The sequence below is a fragment of the Ictidomys tridecemlineatus genome, chromosome 1 (genome assembly GCF_052094955.1).
Source record: "Ictidomys tridecemlineatus isolate mIctTri1 chromosome 1, mIctTri1.hap1, whole genome shotgun sequence".
Classification (NCBI taxonomy): Eukaryota; Metazoa; Chordata; class Mammalia; order Rodentia; family Sciuridae; genus Ictidomys; species Ictidomys tridecemlineatus.
Genome location: NC_135477.1, coordinates 29,542,308 through 29,562,824, shown reverse-complemented (window position 1 = coordinate 29,562,824; position 20,517 = coordinate 29,542,308). Strand labels below are relative to the sequence as shown.

The following is a 20,517-nucleotide window of genomic DNA, read 5'->3' as shown; positions in this document are numbered from 1 at the left end:
ACTCTGTGGTAGAGTGCCTGTCTAGCATGTGCAAGACCCTAAATTCAGTTCCTAGTACTGCAAGAATGGTGGTTGGGGGGAACCTTGTAATACAGCTTTTGAAAGCCATAATGTAAACTGTATCTTTTTATCCCTGTGGTCCTTATGTCTTGGAGGAAATATTTTAAACCACTATGTGCTTAGACATTTATATATGCCCTTTTGAGCTTCAAAATCCCCCCCTTTTTTTTTCCTTTTGTAAATTGAAACATAAAGATTGTACATACTTATGGTACCATGTAATGTTTTGGTACATGTATACATTGTGTAATGTTCAAATAAGGATAAACATGTTTCCTCATCTTTTCTTTGAAAACATTCAGAATTCTAGCTTTTTTGAAATGTGATACATTATGATAGTCACCCTATTGTGCAGTAGAACATCAGAACTTGTTTCTTTTAACAGTAGCTAAAATTTCCTCTTACCTTGCCTTGTCAATTTGAACACATTTTCATTGAAAACTTAAATATTTTTCCTTCTTATTGAATGACACACGTTTCCTCTGCCTGTTTCAACTTGTTTTTGAGAAATGCATTAGGAAAATTACTCTCACTAACTTACTTATGGTAACTTACTTAGTTCATTCCTTAATCTCTGAATAACTGAATTCTAAATGTTAAACACCAAAGCTACTAAGTTAAAAAGGATAGAGTCCTTGAACTAGAGGAGATTTATTAAAGCTGTTAGCATGCATTGGAAGTGCTTTTTAATATAGGATGGAAACAAACTATGAGAGTAAAGAACTGTGTATTGCCCTTACAGAAAAAGATAGAGTATAAGTAGTGGGGAGTTGATACAAGTTTTATGCCAAAAAAAAAAAAAAGTAACAAGATTAGATTTGGGCTTTGGGAAGATGGCAGTTTTCAATAGTGTGAAACAAACTCTAAAATGAGAAATTGGTGGCAGGGAGCTTTTAATATTGTATTTTCCAAAGAAAGTCAACCCATGTGATTGAATTGGATAATTTGTTGGAAGCAAGGGAAGTGATAGAATAGTGATAAGGATTGAGAGAAAATAAATATGTAAATTGAAGTAGAATATCTACGCCAAATATATATGTCCTTGCCAGTTTTATGTCTCTCAGTGTATAGTTAATTTTGTCTTCCTATATTCCTGAGTAAAAACATCAATATGCCGGTGAATTACTTAGTTCACCACTGTCCCCCATATTTTAGCAGTCTTTGAGTATTTCCGAGAGGGGTGGGGTGTGGGATGGTTATAAAGAACTATTCCTAGAGCACTCCAAAGAGTGATAGACCAAAAAGCGCTTTGCAGACTGGGTATAGGAGCACGCACTTGTAGTCCCAGCAACTAAGGAGACAGACTAAGGCAGAATTGCTTGAAAATTAGATTTCCTGAATGGAGACTTTAAGAATCTCAAGACAACATGAGAAAAGTTAGAATATAGAAAAATCCAATAAAAATCATGAAAAATTCATATTACTCTTAAGTATCTGCTTGGTTAGATATAGGATCTTCTAGTCTTCCTTTCACCTCAAAAGAAATTATTTGTCAGACACATAAAAATTTATTTCTTGAGGAAAAAACACTGAGTTTTATATGAGAATTATTAAATATCCTTTTGTTTTTGTTTGTTACTTCTCCATATCTCCTTTAGATTGAGATCCCACTGTACATACACAGTCCTGCAAAGTAGTAGTGTGGATTTTCATTGCAGATTATGATTGTGGTCACAAAAGAAGTAATAGCCGTTGTAGTGGGAACTGGTCCTGACACTTGCCTCTCACTTTCCCACTCTGGGGAGACTACACAATGTGGGAAAGGCTTCCAGTACTGGCTGCCTCTTGGCCCTTCAGCTGGTATTACTTACCACTACACTTTTTAAGGAGCATCATAGTATATGATGCACATTTTTTCGTTTGGGGAATGAGTTCTTTTGTATTCTGCTTAAACAGTAGTATTCTTCTGTTGCCATTATTGCCCTGGTTATTTAAACTGAGAACTAAAGGATAGTTTTCCTAAAGAACAACAGATTTAATTCTCTGAGAGACTTAAAAAGTGAATAATAAACAACAACAAAAATTCTAGCTGACATTATGAACTCTCGTATATACCTAAAATGTGAATTTTATCTTTAACATCTAGACTTCTCTCAAATCTGATTTCACTATAGTCTGACTGATAATAGAATTATAAACAAAAGCAGTCTGATTAAAAACAAAAAAACTTCCACAAATAAACAGTTTGTCAGAATTGTCTGTTTTGTGAAACCATTACATTCTTGGAGAGAAACTGAGGCATTGAGCTTAACGGCTCCTTGCTTGACTTATTACTCTCAAAGTAACTCTGGTATTTTGGCTTCCGATACATCTGCCTGAAGAGTGATCATGATAATCTTGACAATTATGTTTTTTTTTAATTTAGTAAATTTCATATTCTGGTTGAAATAAAGAAAAATAAGAGGTAAAATATATAAGCTTTAAACTGCTTCTATCTTATTTAGGAGATTATTCTGAATAAGAACTTCTTACAGGGATACTTACCCCTGAGATGCAGAAAAGCTAGCAAACTATGACTTTATGCCCTGTAAGCACCCTCACCTCTCCTTCTTTTCCCCAGTTAAGAATATTAATTTGTAATTGTTGAACTTTGTTCTGCCCTGCTTTCAGTGAACTTGGTTAAGAATAAAGTAACTTTAGAAAGCTATAAAGGATTGTATAGCTTTTGTTTCAGATCAGTAGTTGTCAGCTGTTATTCACTCCACCACACCTGCAAAAGACACCATGCTGCCTGGAGTGGCACTCCAGGGTGATTAAGCAACCTAGATTGACTCCTATAGACAAATCACATCCCCCAAGCTTCTGATCTTAGTAAGGGCTAATTCTCTTCAATTCTAATCTGAGAATTGTTTTTTTCTAACTAAATCTGTCTAGTTCTATCTAAATACAAATTTAGATTATTTAGATTTCAACCACCTGGAAAGCAGGTTTTAAAGACTTGAGTAGCTTAGCTGCATGTAACTTAAGAGATCCATTTCTGTTCTATGGCCTTATAAGCTTTGTTTCTAGCTTTTCTGTGTCACTGTTGCCCACCCTTTTATGTTTCTCCTAACCATGCAAAGAAGACTTGGTCAGTGGATTAGTAATACAACTCTACATGGTTTCGTAGAGATTAAAAAAAACATTTCCACATCCATACCCACCTTCTCTACTATATATACCCAGTTCTGCTATAGTCCCTGGACTGTCCTGTTTCCTTATAAGGAAAATATGCAGATGTACTTCCCAGGTTAGAGCAAGAACTTGTCAGAACACTCACCTCGCCCAAGGGTAGAGTTAGAAGACCAGTAGGGAAAAAGTAGAACGCATCATTTAGATTATTGTCTGGCAAAAAATACAACTTGTATGTCTTGAAGCAGGGACTGGGAATATGTTTTAGGTTTCCTTTAAAGAGTTAAGCCAAATTCATTTACCAATTTGTGGCATAGGCATCTGGGGACTGAACTCATGGCCATTCTCACAAAAGTTCTACCCCTGAGCTATAGCCCCACCCTTCTTTTTTTTTTTTTTTTAAGAGTCTCTCTAAATTGCCCAGGCTGGGTTCAAATTTATTATGCTCCTGCCTGGGCCTTCTAAATAGCTGGGATTATAGGCATGCATCACTGCACCCAGCTTAATTTAGCACTTTTAACTATAATCTGTCTAAACTTTGTCTCCCCTTCAGTGTCCTTCACTATTGATGTTGGTCTTGTTCAGTCAATAATATATTTAGGTCCCCAGTGATGTTGATTTGCCCATCAAGTAGTTTTGCTGGCAGGTTACCAGTAGGTATTAAAGAAAGTACCTGAATTCATCGCTTTCAAGTTCTAGATTCTTGAACTTGTCAGTTCAGCTTTCTGCCACATATCTTCTCTATTTAATCTGTCTTTTACCTAATGTAAGTATGGACCATCCAACATTTATATTAACCACAGGAATGCTTTCCTTCAGGAATTTAAGTATTGCAATATTGACTAAATAGGCGAGTTCAACTCGGTCTAACCTCTGATCTAGAAAAACATCATTGAGTAAATCATTAAAGATATGGTTGTGAAACAACACATCACTCTTGAACTGTGCCTTTTAAAGTTTTTATGAATATTATCTTATCCTTTTACCACACCCTTCAGAATTAGGCATTAAGCTGAAGATAGAAAGACTGGGTGGTCAAGGTCATGCAAGCCATTTCTCACCAAGGAGATAAATTCAAAACTAATTCAGGTAGTTGGAAGTCAGATTCCCCCTCTTTTATAGCCCTTCCTCCAATTTACCAATACCTCTGATCTGAGTACACTTTAATGGTGGTGTTCAAGTATTTCGCTTGATAAATAATTCACTTAGCTATTACAGAGTTCTCTTGTTGAGCAGAAGAAATGTGAACTCTCACAAGTGATTACATCTGTGATGAATTTTTATTCTTGTAAAGATCTATTTAGTCAGACATGAAGGCCACAATACAATACAAAGTATAATTGCTGAACTGAAACATTGTGCTTCTCCTTAGGTGGTGGTGAGGAAATGGTCTACAGGACAGAAAAATCACCTCTCTGGACTCCCTGCTAGTTCCAGAGAGTAAACTAAATTAATGTGAGTGCTACCCTTAGGCTTCACTAAAGACCTAAGGAAAAGTGAATAATTTAAAAGCAGAGGTAAAGACCAGCTGTTTGAAACTTGAGTAGAACTGGCTACTACCCATTTTTCTAAACCATGGAAAAATAGAATTAAACTTCTAATTTAAACATTAAATTTTCAAAAGAAATTAAAATCCATCTAAGCCTAGGTCCTATTGAGAAAAATTTTAGAAAAAAAAGTAGATAGCTGGATAGTTTAGAAGCACAGCCAAAAGTGGTTTTATTACTATAGTTATAAAGTTAGCTGTTACAACAGGGCCCTTTAATGACACCTGGACAAAGGTTAGAACTCAGCAATTAAGCTCAGCTCCCGTTGCGCTAGTACCTATGTGTCCAGATGGCCCACCAGACATCTCAGATTCAGAACTTTAAGAACATCACAACTCAGTTTGAACAGAACTCATCACATGTGCACATCTAATGACCACCAGTTACCAGCTGTGTCACTTAATGTTCCTGGTTCAGTAAATGCTGCTGCCCAGGAAGAAAATGCCGGAAGCAACCATGATACCCCTTTTCTCTTCTTCCCTCTTGCTAGGGAAGACAGTCCTATCAGTTTGCATTGCCAGAGCTTTATAAATCACGGTATGCTTTCACATCAGGAAGTGCTTTGTCCTGAAATGTGGTCCTTACCTATACTCAAGTGGTTCATGTCTGCTTGGGAAGCTAAGACAAATTAAGTCAGTAAAAAATAAAAATTGCAGGATAAATATACAAGACCCCATATAATTGCCAGTGAACTTTATAGAACATTGTGACTCAGGATTTCAGGAAAGGATATAATCAGTCCAGGGGGAATAGTTTTGAGCGAACCAGTAATGATCTGGTAAGAGCAGCCTACTACTTGCTCTGATGACTTGTGGTTCACCACTGTATTTTTCCAATCCTTCTTAGAAGGAAAACATGCAAAGAACTCTTATTATCATTGCCTGTCAGTGTTGCCATTTCGGTTTTCATCTCCTAGGCTTCTGCAGACCACTGCTCTAAATGTCACTTAAGCTTGACATGGATAGAATGTGTCAGCCTCTCTGATGCTGTTTTTCAATACCTGTACTGTGTTGTTCTTGGTTAGAATTCAGTGGGTCTTAGTGTTTCTGTGTATCTTAGTCAAGAAGACACAGTTGGGCCATGAGGTATGAAATACATACGTATGTATCTTTAGTTGTCTATTGGGGATTAACTTGAGTCATGTTGCTATAGTCATCACCTGGTTGCATGTCCCTTTAGAAAACCTTAGTTAAGGGTATTAAAAATACAAAATTAAATTATTGAAATATGGGACAGCAGCAGATTCAGTCTCAACCATAAAGGAGTTGGATGTCACCTGTGGATTTGTTGTTATACAGTTTTTTATTCTATATGACCATCATTTTAGAGGAAAACACTTACTACTTTCCTTCAGGAAGTGCTTTGTCCTTTCATTGGGTACATGCCTTGATTTCATTCATCTTTAGGCATGTTAAACTCAAATACCAAACATGAGCACAGGCATGAAGCATAATCCAGAAGATTTTTGCAAAGACTTGGGTCATGAATGTGTTTCTTGAACAAAGAAGAATCATTTCTTTCTCCCCACCCTCTGTCCCCCCCCTCCAGGCGATATCATCAAACATCTTTTATAAAATGCCCTTAGTTCATATATAGTCAAGTGATAGTCTTATGCAGAATCGCAGTCCAGAAAAAGAGAAAGGAGGTTAGAAAATCTGTGTACCAATAATAAAACTATTCCTAAAGCCCTCATTCAGAGATATTTATTTTTACTTTAGGTACATTCTAGCACTTGGGATATGGTTTCTCAGCAAGTAAGTAGAAATACACACTTTAACTAAAGGTAGAAGTGAGCCTTCTAAGAGTTGCTCTGTCAAACTCCAGATCATTGGAGCTCTCTGTCTGCACAGGCTCAGTAAAACCTAGATATCTAGAAGCACAGAGCAGCTAGCGAAACCCTTGGCTATCTGTGCAGCACTGCCTGGAGTGTCTCAAGTCCAGTGTCTTCCTTTCCCAACATCCCTACTGTGAGGGATAAGCTCTAAGAGTTCATCCTAGATGACTTAGGAGGAAAATGTTTGAAAGGGATTCTTTAATGTAGAGTAACTTCTTGTGGGTTACTGTAAAAATGTTTAGCAAAGGACTAAGATGTGATAGCTAGGAGTGTATGAAGACAGTCCTATTACTTTGCATTGAGAGAGCTTTATAACTCGGTGTGGTTTCGCATCTGTTTTCTCACTTGAAGGCTAGAAATTAATCAGTACTTGCTTGTCATTCCACCATTTAACATATCTGAAATGTAAAATTATTGGTTTCCTGTTCATCCATGACCCAGGAAAGGGATTAAAGGTTTCCACCATCACTTAATTATCTACCAAGTCCATTTTGCTAAGAGATAATTTTAAAACTATTAAGTTCTCTACTTCTAAACTAAGATTTTTAATATAGTATATCTAAATTTTTGTCAGTATTGTAGATTTAACGATTGCATAACACGAATACATAGCCTCCAGTAAAATTACCACATGAGTATCCTTTATTTGAAATGCTTGGGACCAGAAATGTTTTGAATTTGGGATATTTTTAGATTTTGGAAACTTGCATATATGTGAGATATATTGGGAGTGGGACCCAAGTCTAAACACAGAATCATTTGTTTCATGTATGTATGCCTTATATACATAGCCTGATGATAATCTTATACAACATTCTTAATAATTTTGTACATAAAATATAGTTTCATGGTGTAGAATTTTCTACTTGTGCTGCCATGCAGCATTCAAAATGTTTCATATTTTAGAGTGTTTCCAATTTTTGGATTAGGGATGTGCAACCTGAATATGTTGACCAAGAGAAATTATAGTGTGATCAAAATTATATTTTTAAAGAACTTTTTTTCATTATTTCTTCTCATGATTAAAAAATCTGTATGGTCACTTAAAATTATGAAATATGTTGTTCCTTAAAGATTGAGACTATAACAGGCTGACCTTATCATTAGGTAAATATTCTTTATGGAATCATACAAAAATAAATGGTGGACTTTGAAGCCATTTTGGCTTCTTTTTGTACTCTCTTTACAATGTGAGTAACATCTGGTGAGAATCATAATGTAAAAATGATGCTTTGGAAAATGACCTTACTAATTGATTCTTTCTCTTTGTTCATCTAGTGAGAATTCAACAGAAACTCTAGCAGTAGATTCTAACAATCAGTCGAAGTCCCCACTGGAGAAGTTTATGGTCAAACTGTGTACTCATCATCAGAAGCAATTCATTCGTGTTCTGAGTGACCTATACACTGAATCTCAGCCAGGCACAGAGGACCTACCACCTTTGGATTCTGGAGCAATGGATGCATCCATTTGCAACGCTGGCTGTGCCCAGCTAAGCAGCAGCCATAGGGAAAAGGATGCTATGTGTCATGATAGGAAGTCTCCTACTTCTGTAGATTTGTTAGTTGACTCATCCGGCTCTCACAGCTCTGTGCATATCACAGAACAGACCCTGAAGGAACGTCCTCCTGAGACAAACTCTGTAGATGGAAGAGAGAATGCCTTGACTGTTGTCCAGAAAGATTCCTCTGAACTTCCAGCCACTCAACCTAATTCTAGTAGTTCAACAGATAGTTCCACTCTGGGATACCTCACTGTGTCTAATTCTTCCTCACAGAACTTCCACCACATCTCTAAAAGCTTGGAGGGGCAAACCACTGGAAAGGAGCAAGACACAAATATGAAAACATGTGAGGACAGTAAAGACCATATGCAGAGTTCAGCTTTAGTAGAAAGTCTCCTTGGAGTAAAAGTGGCAGCTGAGAATAACGAGGAGGGCAATAGCTATGTTGTTTCTCAAAGAAATTCATTCAAAGCTTTATCAGAAGAGAAATGGGACTCAGGGTTTATGGAGAACTCATCTAGAACTGCCGACAAAGAGAATGCTTTACAGTGTGGCTCAAAAACACCTTTGCGCCAGGATTTAGAGGCAGATGAACAAGATGCAAGGCCAAAGCAAGAGAACCATCTTCACTCACTAGGAAGAAATAAAGTGGGTTACCATTCACATCCCAGTGACAAGGGCCAGTTTGATCATTCCAAAGATGGTTGGTTAGCCTCCAGCCCCGTGCCAGCTATACACAAAGCACCTAATGGACATTCACGAACCAAGATGATATCAGCCTCCATCAAGACAGCTCGGAAGAGTAAAAGGGCCTCAGGGTTGAGGATAAATGATTATGATAACCAGTGTGATGTTGTTTATATCAGTCAACCAATAACAGAATGCCACTTTGAGAATCAAAGGTCCATATTATCATCTCGTAAAACAGCCAGAAAGAGTACTCGAGGATACTTTTTCAATGGTGATTGTTGTGAGCTGCCAACTGTTCGCACATTGGCCAGAAATTTACACACCCAGGAAAAAGCGAGCTGCTCACCACTGGCATCAGAGGCAGTGGTGATGCCCAAGCAGACTCTTACAGTTTCAGCCCCTAGACACACAGATTTGCAGCTTCCCAGAGAAGACCACACTGAAGGACCTAGTAAAGAAATAACCTCTTTCAAGGAGGGAGGTGGAGACACTTCATCTGTGAAAGAGTTTCAAGAGCCTGAGGTTTGTCCCATGATGAATGAACTGAATCCCAGCAGTTCCTCTAGGCCAGAGGAGATGACAGCCTCCAACCCGGTGTGTCCTGGGCCTGCTCCCCTCCCTGAAGAGGATGCGCCAGAAGACAGTGCTGCAGTCTCAGCTCCCACTGCAAATGTGGTGTCTTCCTCTGAACAAGACCAACAGCCAGTTGCCCCGCTGGATGCAGAGGAGCTGAGCGTAATCCAGGACTGCCACCTGGGTCCCACAACTGAAAGCATTTCTGGGCAAAGTAGTGAAGAAGTTCTTTGTAAGCCTCTGTCTTCTCCTGAAGTGATCAGTAGAGAAGAAAGTCCTCTGTGCTCAGAAGATCAAAGTCCCGCTGTGGAGGTGGAGATTCCCCTGAGTCTGGCACAAACTGAGCACAAGCACAGTACTGAAGTCAGGACTGGAGACACTAGGGAACTAGATACCAACTCACCCCAGGAAGTAGGTGGCACTGGTACTGATGAAAACCATGGTGAGACTGAGGAAGAAGATGCAGCATGTGTTACAAGGCAAGAAGGAGAAGATGGTGATATAAAATGCTCTTCAGAAAAAGATGTGTGTGATCTAAACATTGACTCACCAGAAGAGAATCTGGACAAGAAGAAAAAAGTTAAAAAATTTCCTGAGGCCTCTGATAGATGCCTAAGAAGTCAGCTTTCAGATTCTTCCTCTGCAGATAGGTACCTAAGAAATCAAAGTTCAGACTCTTCCCTCACTTGTCCTGAGACCAAGGTTTCTAAAAATCCTGGTGTAAAGTGTTCTAAAAGAGAAGGGTACACTGGTAGGATAACACCTGAGGGCTTTCCATCTGATAGTTTCCATATAGAAGCTCTGGAGGATACCGAAAACCTGAATGTCAATGATTGTCCCTCTGAGAACGATGCTGAGCAGGAGAGTGAAGCAGGTGGGATTGTCACGAGGCAAACTTTTAAAAACATGCTGGCAAAAGACATCAAGAAGGAAGAAGGGGAGATTTTCCCCAGCAGTGATCCCATAACCACAGTCAGCCAGCCACTGTCTGGAGAGAGACTGGAAATCTATGTGCAGTCTAAAGTGGGTGAGAAAAATGCTCTTGTTCCCTCTGAAAATATTCCTTGTAGGGAGAACCTAGAGCAATCAAAAGAGAGGCCAGGACACACTCCCACCCAGAATGTAGAAGAGGGTAAGAGTGAAGTAGAGAATGAGGACACTCAGCATAAAGAAGATGCTAGCCATGCCCCAGCTACCCCAGTTGGGACATCAGGTGGTCAAGGTGGTAATGATGCTGGGCCACAAAGGGAACCAAGGCCTAAGAGATTGACCTCTTCAGCATACAATCTGAGACATGCTCATTCTCTGGACTCCTTGGATACTATGAAAGTTACTTCAGACAAGGAAGCTGCACAAATAAAGCCAACACCAAAGGATAACGAAGCTTCCAAGAGCACAGACCCCTTTGAGGAGGAGGATGTGGACACAGTGGTAGACGAACAGCCCAAGTTTGTGGAATGGTGTGCTGAGGAGGAGAATCAGGAGCTCATTGCCAACTTCAACACCCAGTACATGAAAGTGCAGAAGGGTTGGATCCAGTTAGAGAAAGAAGCACAGCCAACACCCAGAGCCAGGAACAAGTCAGATAAACTGAAGGAGATCTGGAAAAGCAAGAAAAGATCCCGAAAATGTAGGGGTTCCTTAGAGGTTCAGAAGTTTTCTCCTGTTCAGATGCTCTTTATGACAAACTTTAAATTATCCAATGTTTGTAAATGGTTCTTAGAAACAACTGAAACCCGGTCCCTGGTAATTGTAAAGAAACTCAATACTCGTCTTCCAGGAGACATCCCCCCTGTCAAGCATCCTCTTCAGAAGTACTCTCCTTCTGGCCTGTATCCTAGTTCACTGCAGGCTGAACGCTTGAAAAAACACTTAAAGAAATTTCCTGGAGCTACTCCTGCTAGGAATAATTGGAAAACACAGAAGCTCTGGGCTAAATTTCGAGAGAATCTGGACCAAGTGGAGACAGAAGATGGCAGTGATATCAGCCTCAGTCCTAATTCTGAAGATGTCACAGAGGAAGTCAAGGAAGATAGAAGTAGCCATCCTCCCTCTAATCTACCTACTCCAGCCAGTACCCGGATCCTTAGAAAGTATTCTAATATTCGAGGAAAACTCAGAGCCCAGCATCGACTGATCAAAAATGAGAAAATGGAAAGTCCACTAGGTGTGGCTGTGGAAAGTAAACAGAGTCGTAAGAGTGTGTGCATCAACCCTCTGATGTCCCCCAAGCTCGCCCTCCAGGTACATGCAGACGGGTTTCCCCTTAAGCCCAAGAGTACAGAAGGAATGAAGGGAAGGAAAGGGAAGCAGGCGTCTGAGGTCTTGCTTAAAGCTGAAGTTCAGAATAAACGCAAGAGAGCAGAAGGCAGCAGCTCTCAGGACAGTAAGGACAAGGGGCCAGCGATAAGGGCCAGCAAAGAAAAACATGTTGAAGGACCCACCAAAACTCCTGCCAAGAAGCCAGCTGCAAGAGATAAAACCAACCAACTGCCCAAAAAGATGTCTTTGAAAGAGAACAAAATGAAGATCCCTAAAAAATCCTCTGAGAAGAGCTGCCCTCCCTCCAGGAAAGAAAAGGAGAATACCAACAAAAGACCTACCCAGTCCATTGCCTCAGAAGCAGTGGCAAAATCTACAAAGCAAAAGGGGACAGGTGAGTCCTCTTCTAGGCCTCAGAAAGCTGCAAACAGGAAACCAAGCAGTGGGAAGACTCGGGCCAGACCCTTGAAAAGTCCAGAGAACAGTGCAACCCAGAGAAAGAGAAAGCTCAAGGCGAAGCTGGACTCTTCCCAGGGCAAACGGAGGAGGCTGGAGGCAAAGTGATGGAAGAATGGCAGCCAAGGGGGAGACTGTTCTTTAGGAGTGACCTTTAATTTTGCATTAACTAAATCTGCTTTTATAAGCTTGTCAAGCCTTTCAAATTATGAATAGTGGAGAAAACCACAATTTGAGATGTCAGAAAATATGTCTCAGGTGGAGAAGAGAACTTGCAGAGTCCTTCTCTGAGGCTGAGTAAGGGAAGTTATATATTTTATTCTGGTTGTTCCTTGGGTTTTAAACTTGGAACCAAGCAGTTTTCGTTTTAAAAGTACAGTGCCTTATTTATCCTTTTTGTTTTTAAATTTACAAAAGCTAAAAAGCTGATCTATGTGATTAAAGGCTTGTATTTTATACTTGATGCACAAGCACTTGTACTGTAGCGGAGAAGACCACCATCATGCACACGAAAGGAGCTTCAGCAGCCACCTGCAGCGGCTGTCCCTGTAGGTGCCCTCTTTGCAAACCACAGCAGTGACTTCCCTGTTTTGTTTTTTTGTTTTGTTTTGTTTTGTTAAGTGATGTTTGAAAGCTAAACCAAATCATTATTATGGTATGTGGAGAATGCAGAGGATTTATAATTATTATAAAAGATTAATTTTTATTATCCTCTTTTTTAAAAATCACATTCATTGTTGATCACTCCTTTCACCTTTGTTTTTTGTTTGTTTAGTTGTTTGGTTGAGTTTTTTTGGTTGGTTGGGTTTTTTTTTTTTTCTTTTTTTTAATTGGTCATTTGACAACATGTTCTCTAAATTATATGCCCTTGGGACAAATGATGTGTCACAAGTATAAATTCTGGTTTTTGAATTCTGAAAATTATTTGCATTCCCAAATTGTATTACTGATTCTTAGCATCCTCTTTTTCATTTTTGGCTTTGCAAGTTTACTAGCATGCTAACAAGGTTTTCCTTCTGTTTTGGGAGGAAAAATAATTTTTTTAATACCATAACTGTAATTTGGCAATTAGGATGAGAGTAACTATTCTTATTTCCTTTCTTATCCACTTCCCTGTTCAGAGAAAGCCAAAATATCATTTTCCATAATAGGAATGTTTGTGTGTGTGCATGTGCATCCAGGTGCATTTGCATGTGGTTATCAGCTGCAAATGTCTCCTGATCCCAGTTTTACAGTAAAATTCTTCTTTGTGCAGTGTGTACATGAGCTGAATAATTAGCGCAGATTAGATGGTTTTTAAATGACCCAGGGTTTCCATGGACATACCACAGTGGCACCAGACTGAGAGAGGTGTTGAATAGCACAGTTATGTAGAGGTCAGAGCACCCTGGCATCTGGAAGCAGCTGCCCAAGCATCTTAGTGGTTCTACACCCCTGCCCCCAGAGCTGAGGTTCAGCTGGGATGCTCTTGAGTAGATATCCATTCATGTTAGCACCATCCTGGGGGTTAAATGCTTATAGTGTTGTTCTTCTCCATGCCATGTCATTCTCTGTCCCATGACTCAGAAGTGAGAGCTGTAATATTTGTAATTGATGTTGTTTACCTCTCCCCAGGGAAGCCCGAGATAGGCCTATTGGCTTTACTCAGTGCCTGTGACATTGCTCTCTCATAACACAGTGTGTACTTGACATTTCCATTGGGCCACCAGCAAACAGGCTGGGTTGTTTAAGCCTCAGTCAACTTCTTTAACATATTTTGTCACCAGAATAGGCTTGTGTGGATAGATGTTGCCCTGTGATTACTTAAAAAAAAAAAAAAAATCCAGATCTCTTTAGATTAACTCAGATGGACTTTTTTTACTTTTTTACTTTTGTTCATTCAAATCATGATAAAACAGGTCATATGCCCATTCTGTAAAAGGTTTGCTGTATATAGGAAACTCTGATGATGGGATAGGACTGGAGAAAAGCATGTGATTTATGAGAAATAGAGAGTTGTGTTGAATTTCAGAGAAAATGAAGCTTGCTGTCTTCAATGAAGCCTCCACCCCTCCCCACCTTGGCCCTTCAAAAGCTACCTGTATTAATGAAACTGTGGAGTGTGTTGCTGGCAGCCCTTTCTCGGCACTAAGTTGCACAAAAGCATTACTATGTTTTCAGTACATCCATTTAATCTTAAAAATGGTTTTAAGGTTTAAAAAATATCTTTTCATATAGTTGTCACTGGATATTGTTTTTGTGGTGACTTAAACAGCTGATGTTTGCCACTGTCAGGTGTGCTGATTCCTGTACATAAGAGGTGCCCCTTGACTGCTTATAGACTACCTTGTAAGGTGCTTGGATTAGGTTAGGGAGAGAAGTGAGGTAGTAAGTTGATGGAATTTTTCCAGTTCCAAGTTTGTAATTCATTCCATTACTTTTCTAAGTTGTTTTTTTTATTTTTAAAGCTCACTTTAAGGTAATAACTTTCTCATTCTAGGCTGTATTTGAGGAAATGTTGATGTATTTGTGATGCACTTAGCAGTGCAATGGATCATTTTTAGAATCAACTCATCTTTCATAGTAGTAACTACACTTAAGCAGACTGAGATGCCACACAATTAGGACACTTAAAAGTTTAGACTTGTTTTCTTATTTGTTAAGTCTGATTCTTGTTGATTCAGTTAGTTTTGCTAATAAAAGAAAGAAAACTAAAACTTCAGGGCCAACTCTGGAAGGCCCTTTGTACCTACAACAGATTCTTGAAAAGTTATCTCCCAGATATCTCCAAGTCCACGTTTGGTATTGACTCTAGTCTCCCCTTGTTTGCCTTCCTCTTCAGAGACCTTCCCATAGACATTTTTGGCTTGCCACCAGATGTAAAGGCAGTCTTGTCTAGACCCCAAATCTGAAAGGAATTCTGCTCCTGGGCCTACCCTCAGTGAAGTGACCGTCCCAGTGCTGAAGTTGAACACCAGAGGACTATTTTCCCTCTGAGTTTCTGGGGGAACTGGAAGATCCCTAAGAAATCACCAGTAAAACTACCATAGCCTCCCCAAAGCTGGGCCTCCTCCAGACCATTTTCTATCCCATGAGGCTCCCTGGGTGTAGTCTACATTCTCAGTTGGGTCCAGAGCCTTGTCCCTAGCACTTCTGAGACTTCCTACCTGTGAGTGTTAACTTGCATCTATAATCAGCAGTTGCTAGCCCCTGAGATTCCTTATTAAAGAGTTCTATGTAGTCTTCCCTAATACGGTTTTGTGCCTCATCATTCTATGATGTTACAGAGAGAAGAGACATCTGTAGTCATCTCTTTACATATACCATGCTTTCTTATGGGATCCTCTGCACATCACATACTATTCAGGTGAATTTCTCACTGTTTAGATAGGTCAGTAGTAAAAGGCATCATTTCAAAACAGCTTCTTTGAATTGAGATTTGACCTTTTTCCCACCTTGTGATGGATTCAATTGAAGGGTAGGAATTGTCACTCATTTATGGCAGCATTTCTATTGATTAGTAGGCCTGAGAGTCCAGTAGGAAAGGACATTTTTTAAAAATACTTTTTTAGTTGTAGTTGGATATAGTACCTTTATTTTATTTATTTTTATGTGGTGCTGAGGATGGAACTCAGCGCCTCACACATGCTAGGTAAGTGCTCCACCACTGAGCTACAACCCAGCCCCATCAGTTTCATTCTTACAAAGTTCTTTGTTTCCTGTAGCAAATGAGACATTGTTCTATTGATACAGCTCAGGGGCTGCCATCCCTTTTTACTACAACTCTTTAGCATTGAATCTTCCTTTTAATCACCCATCACAGAACCACAGTGAGGCCAAAACCATAAGCAAATTAGGATTAAGAGTTCCAAAAGTATGTGAGCCAGCCTCCCATTTCACTCACATAGTAAGTAATCAGAGAACTGTGGCCACGCTTCTTTTTTATTAAGATAAGCCATGACTTTGTTCTGTTAAAATTAGTTGAGAGTACTTCAGTTGGACCTTAGTCCTCCAGACATCCTGTTTAGATGTGAGGAAAAACCTTTTCATAGAATAGAAACAAAATCTCACAACAGACCCAAAGCACTGTTTACTCTTAAGTTTGATTTTGGTTTTGAAAAATAAAAATTATTGGCACTAATAACTTTTCAGTCAAATACTCTCAAACTAACTTTATATTAAAGTAAGCCAACAAATAAAACTAGAGGCTTTTGAAGTGCTTTTGAAAAAAATGATGAAAAATTGGAACATACTACATACTGAATGTGACTGAGAAGCTTGGGAATAATATCTTTAAACCAAATCCAGTCACTTCCAAGGTGGTAGTCCTCTCCTTCCCCCAAAACTCAAGGGTAAGTTTCTTTCAAATGAAGTGGAAAATCATGTTAGTAGAAAACAATTTTTAAGATGGGGGTGGTACTGGGGATTGAACCCAGGATTGTTCTTCTACTAAGCTACATTCCCAACTTTTAACTTTTTGTTTTGAGACAGGGTCTCACTAAGCTCCTTACGGCCTTTAAGTTGTTGAGGCTGGCCTAGAACTTGCAATCCTTCTGCCTCAGCCTCTTGAGCCTCTAGGATTACAGGCATGTACCACTCATGCTTAGCCAGTGAAAAAATTCTGTTAGTGGCCCTTAAGGAGTGATGGTCTCACTTGTTTTGAAACATTTATCATTTTAATTTTCCCCCCTTTACAATACAAGGGATGGGATAACCCATGGCCTTGCACATGCTAGGCAAGTACTCTACCATTGAGCTACAACCCACCCCAATTCTTTTGAATTCTTAGCTGTTACTTTTATGTCTGATTACAGCTTGATATTCATTGAAATACTGAAATAAAAAATTTTTAATTTTTTTTAGATGTTGATGGACTTTTATTTTATTCATTTATTTATATGTGGTTCTGAGAATTGAACCCAGTGCCTCACACATGGTAGGCAAGTACTCTGCCACTGAGCCACAACCCCAGACTTTTAAAAAATTTTTTGGTGGGCCTTTATTTTGTTCATTTATTTGTACGTGGGGCTAAGACTCAAACCCAGTGCCTCACACATGCCAGGCAAGCACTCTACCACTAAGCCACAACCCCAGTTCCTAAAAAAAATTTTTTTTAAAGTATGGAATCACATCTGTGTATCACATCAGCAAGGTGGACTTCACATCCAGGATAAGTACTTTAACCCATGGTTGCTTCCAAATCCTTTTCAGGGGGAAAAAAATCAATAGATAATTGTATTAAGGGGTTGAGGATTTAGCTCAGTAGCAGAGTGCTTAGGCTTGGCAAGACTCAGGCCTGGTTCAGTCCTAGGCCTGAAGGGGGTAGGGGGAAAGTGAGAAAACTCCCACCCCAAAAAAAGATTGTTGTATTTAAAACAAGCAGTATTAGGGGAACCCTTTTGAGACTGCCTTCAATATTAATTTAAGCTTGAAACATCAAAAGAGGCCTTTTACAGTGGGTGGTTTGTGAACCTTGAGGTCCTTTTGACTCTTGAAGAAACCCAGAAAGCTCTGATGCTAAGGCTTGACAGTGCCCTGCTGCACTGTTGACGAGCAGCCCCAGGGAACCACCTTGGACACTTTGTGGAGGAAGTCCTTGCTCAAGCTTTAGCCATTGGAGTTGAACCAGAGCTGGTAAGTTCCTTCCATTACCACTTGTCCATCTGATCTTCCTTTTCCCAGAGCCTTGGTGTTTTATGCTAAGAGCTCAGGCAACACCCTTTGCTCCATCCTTCAGACAAGTGGCTTTGCAGTCAAGTTAGCTGAGCTCGGACACTGGAGCTTTCTTACCTGATGAGACCCTCCTATTTAACACAAGGTGTCCAGTGTAAAAGCCACTTGAAACAGTCTGAAAAAGCAACCAGGTGGGGCTGGGGCTGTAGCTCAGTAGTAGTGCCTTTGCCTGGCACATGGGAGGCACTGGGTTCAATTCTCCGCACCATATATAAAGAAATAAAATAAAGGTCCATCAACAACTAAATATGTGTGTGTGTATGTGTGTGTGTGTGTGTGTATATGTGTATACATACATACATACATACAAAGACCCTTTAAAAAAAAAGAAAAAGCAGCCAAGTGTTCATATTATTGTGCCAGAAGTTGGAATTAATAAATTTTACCTTTTTAAAAAATATTTTTTATAGTGGATGGACACAGTACCTTTATTTTTATGTGGTGCTGAGGATCAAATTTATGGTCAAATGCCTCACATGTACTAGGCAAGCACTCTACCAACTGAGCTACAGCCCCAGCCCCCGCCCCCAGATTTTACCTTTTTAAAAAGGGTTTATATAGGAAAAAGAAATAGTAGCAAACTATTTGTGGCCCTTCCAGCCTAAAATATTTACTACCTGATCCTTTATAGCACGTTTACTGATCCTTGCATGGTAGTCATTCAAGGTCAGGTTGTATTGACAGGCACAAATTTATGTAGTCTAGCATTGCAACAATTCTTATACCTAAGTTTTAAGATATCTTGTCTGTTCATCTCAGTATTCATCTACTATTGCATATTATTCCTGAAGAATGCTGTGCATAAGAAAAAAAGAAAAATACCTCCTTTTCTGATTGAATATTTGTTGATGCATTGTGGGCATACATATGATCATATCTACTAGAGTCTGTACTTAAAACTAAAAGACGAAACTTTTTAAATTAAAAGTCATCTTCAATTTTATGAATCCCAGAGAACTTGACTTTATGGTAGACATTCCACTAATAGCAATGCTCAACACAAGCTCTTTACTAATACTTACAGCCTAGAATAATGCCTCTCCCCAAAAGCACAGGGCCTGTTAATTTTATCCCCAGAGCCCTCCACTCCTTGTTTCTAGGGCAATTGGAAGTTTATTATTCCCCAAGCTTTGGTCACTACTTGTGAATATGAATGAATGGTCTTTGCCTATTCCAACCTGAAATCCAGATCACACATACTTCTTGAAATACTATTATGTCAGTTGCACACCAGCAGCTTTAGTTGAACCAAGTTTAGGCACTCTTCCTGGCCCATGAAGCATGATCCTGGTCAGGCCTGAATTAGCTCCTTGTCTTAGGGGGGTCATCCTTGGTACTTGCCCTTCCTCTTCCCTCTTGCTTATGCCATCAACTCCCTTCTGGGTGGCATCTTCTCTGGGATAGTCCCCTCCCCCAAGTGCTTCACTAAACTCATCACATAAAAAACATTTTTCTCTTAATAACTTTTTTTCTTCTTCCAGTATTTAGATGTTAGGTACAAGTACCGTTCACTTATCAACCTATTTTCCATCTCGTTTTTTTTGTGATCCACACCTTGTGTTACCTTGTAGCCGAAGCTGTAGTGTTTGGGAGCTAATTTGTGGGAAACATAATATACAAACAAGACTTGCAGAATTTTATATATTTATACCACCTGTAGGAGTTATTTTTAGAGCCACTGTTGTTTAAGATTATTGATTTCACTAGTGGTTCCTGCATTCTAAATAGTCTAGGAGACTTATTGACTGGTTTCAAATATATATGATACATATTTATACACACCACTGTGGAATTTTTTTCACTGTGTAAATAATATTTTCCTGTTCAAATGCTTCTATACAGAGTATTTATTTTAACAAAAAAATAATTAACTGTCAAAAGGGCTTTTCAGAAATTGTTCATTCTTGCCACTCATCCTCCCCAACTACTATGCTCAGCTGTTGAACCCCAGACGATACAGTGAAGGCTGAAGGATGTGGCCTTGAAATCCTCACTGTACTTGGGCAGATGCAATGTGGACTGGAACCTGAGCACTTTTCCCCACTATTGCCTGTCCCAGAACAAAGTAGGACTTCCGCAGTGGGTATGGCCCTGCCAGGCATGGCATCAGAGCCTGCCTGCTTCTTCCATACAAAATTGACAGGTTCAACTATTCACTTCCACAGCCTGTGCAGGGAAATAAGCCTTAGTTGTAGCCCCAAGGAACTCCAAACCCACTCCTGTAGGACAAGCGGAAACCACTGGTTGCCTGAAGACAGCATTGAGGTGTGTGTGCTTTTTAGTCTCACTCTTCCAGGTTTGTGAGAGACATTTTTTCACACTCTCACCCATGGGGGAGACACACGTTACCTTCTGTACCCTACAATACTTGTGGGCACCTTCACTGTCCTCCTCCTCCTCCTCCCTCTCAGCAAGCATCTGTAGATGTGGGCCAGGCCCACCTGTGACCATTGATTACAGAATGAGACCATCTGTTCTAAGATGTGTTCAGCTTTAGTTCTCAGGAGTCCTGGTCTGCAATTCAGAGCACCCTAATGTAGTGGAACCAATGATTCATAGTCATGTTCCTTGTCCCTCTGCCCCACTCCTGGGCACTCCTGTCTATCATGAGAACTGCAGGGAGCCTTGAGACTAGGGCTACAGGGATTTTTGTCATTCATTTGAACCATAGTTTGCATATTTCCTATGGCCTCCCTTTGTCTTTTTTAAACAAATTAGGACACTTGAACAGTAATGCTGGAGAATGTTTTTCTAAGATACAATTTGTA

General features: G+C 39.6%; 1 protein-coding gene across 15 annotated transcripts in view; it reads left to right on the top strand.

Annotated features, from left to right (window-relative positions):
* Lcor (ligand dependent nuclear receptor corepressor) overlaps positions 1 to 20,517 on the top strand; it is a 181,479-nt gene that overhangs the window by 113,245 nt on the left and 47,717 nt on the right. For 13 of the 15 annotated variants that reach the window (XM_078032721.1, XM_078032907.1, XM_078033212.1 and 10 more), the window contains one exon: positions 7,831 to 16,874. The exons of 1 other annotated variant lie outside the window; for it this stretch is intronic. In XM_078032721.1, the coding sequence (XP_077888847.1) occupies positions 7,831 to 12,145 (4,315 nt within the window). In that variant the 3' untranslated portion in view covers positions 12,146 to 16,874. Of the gene's footprint in view, positions 1 to 4,543; positions 4,627 to 7,830; positions 16,875 to 20,517 lie in introns of those variants that run through there. One more of the 15 variants, XM_078033249.1, reaches the window with a different exon arrangement.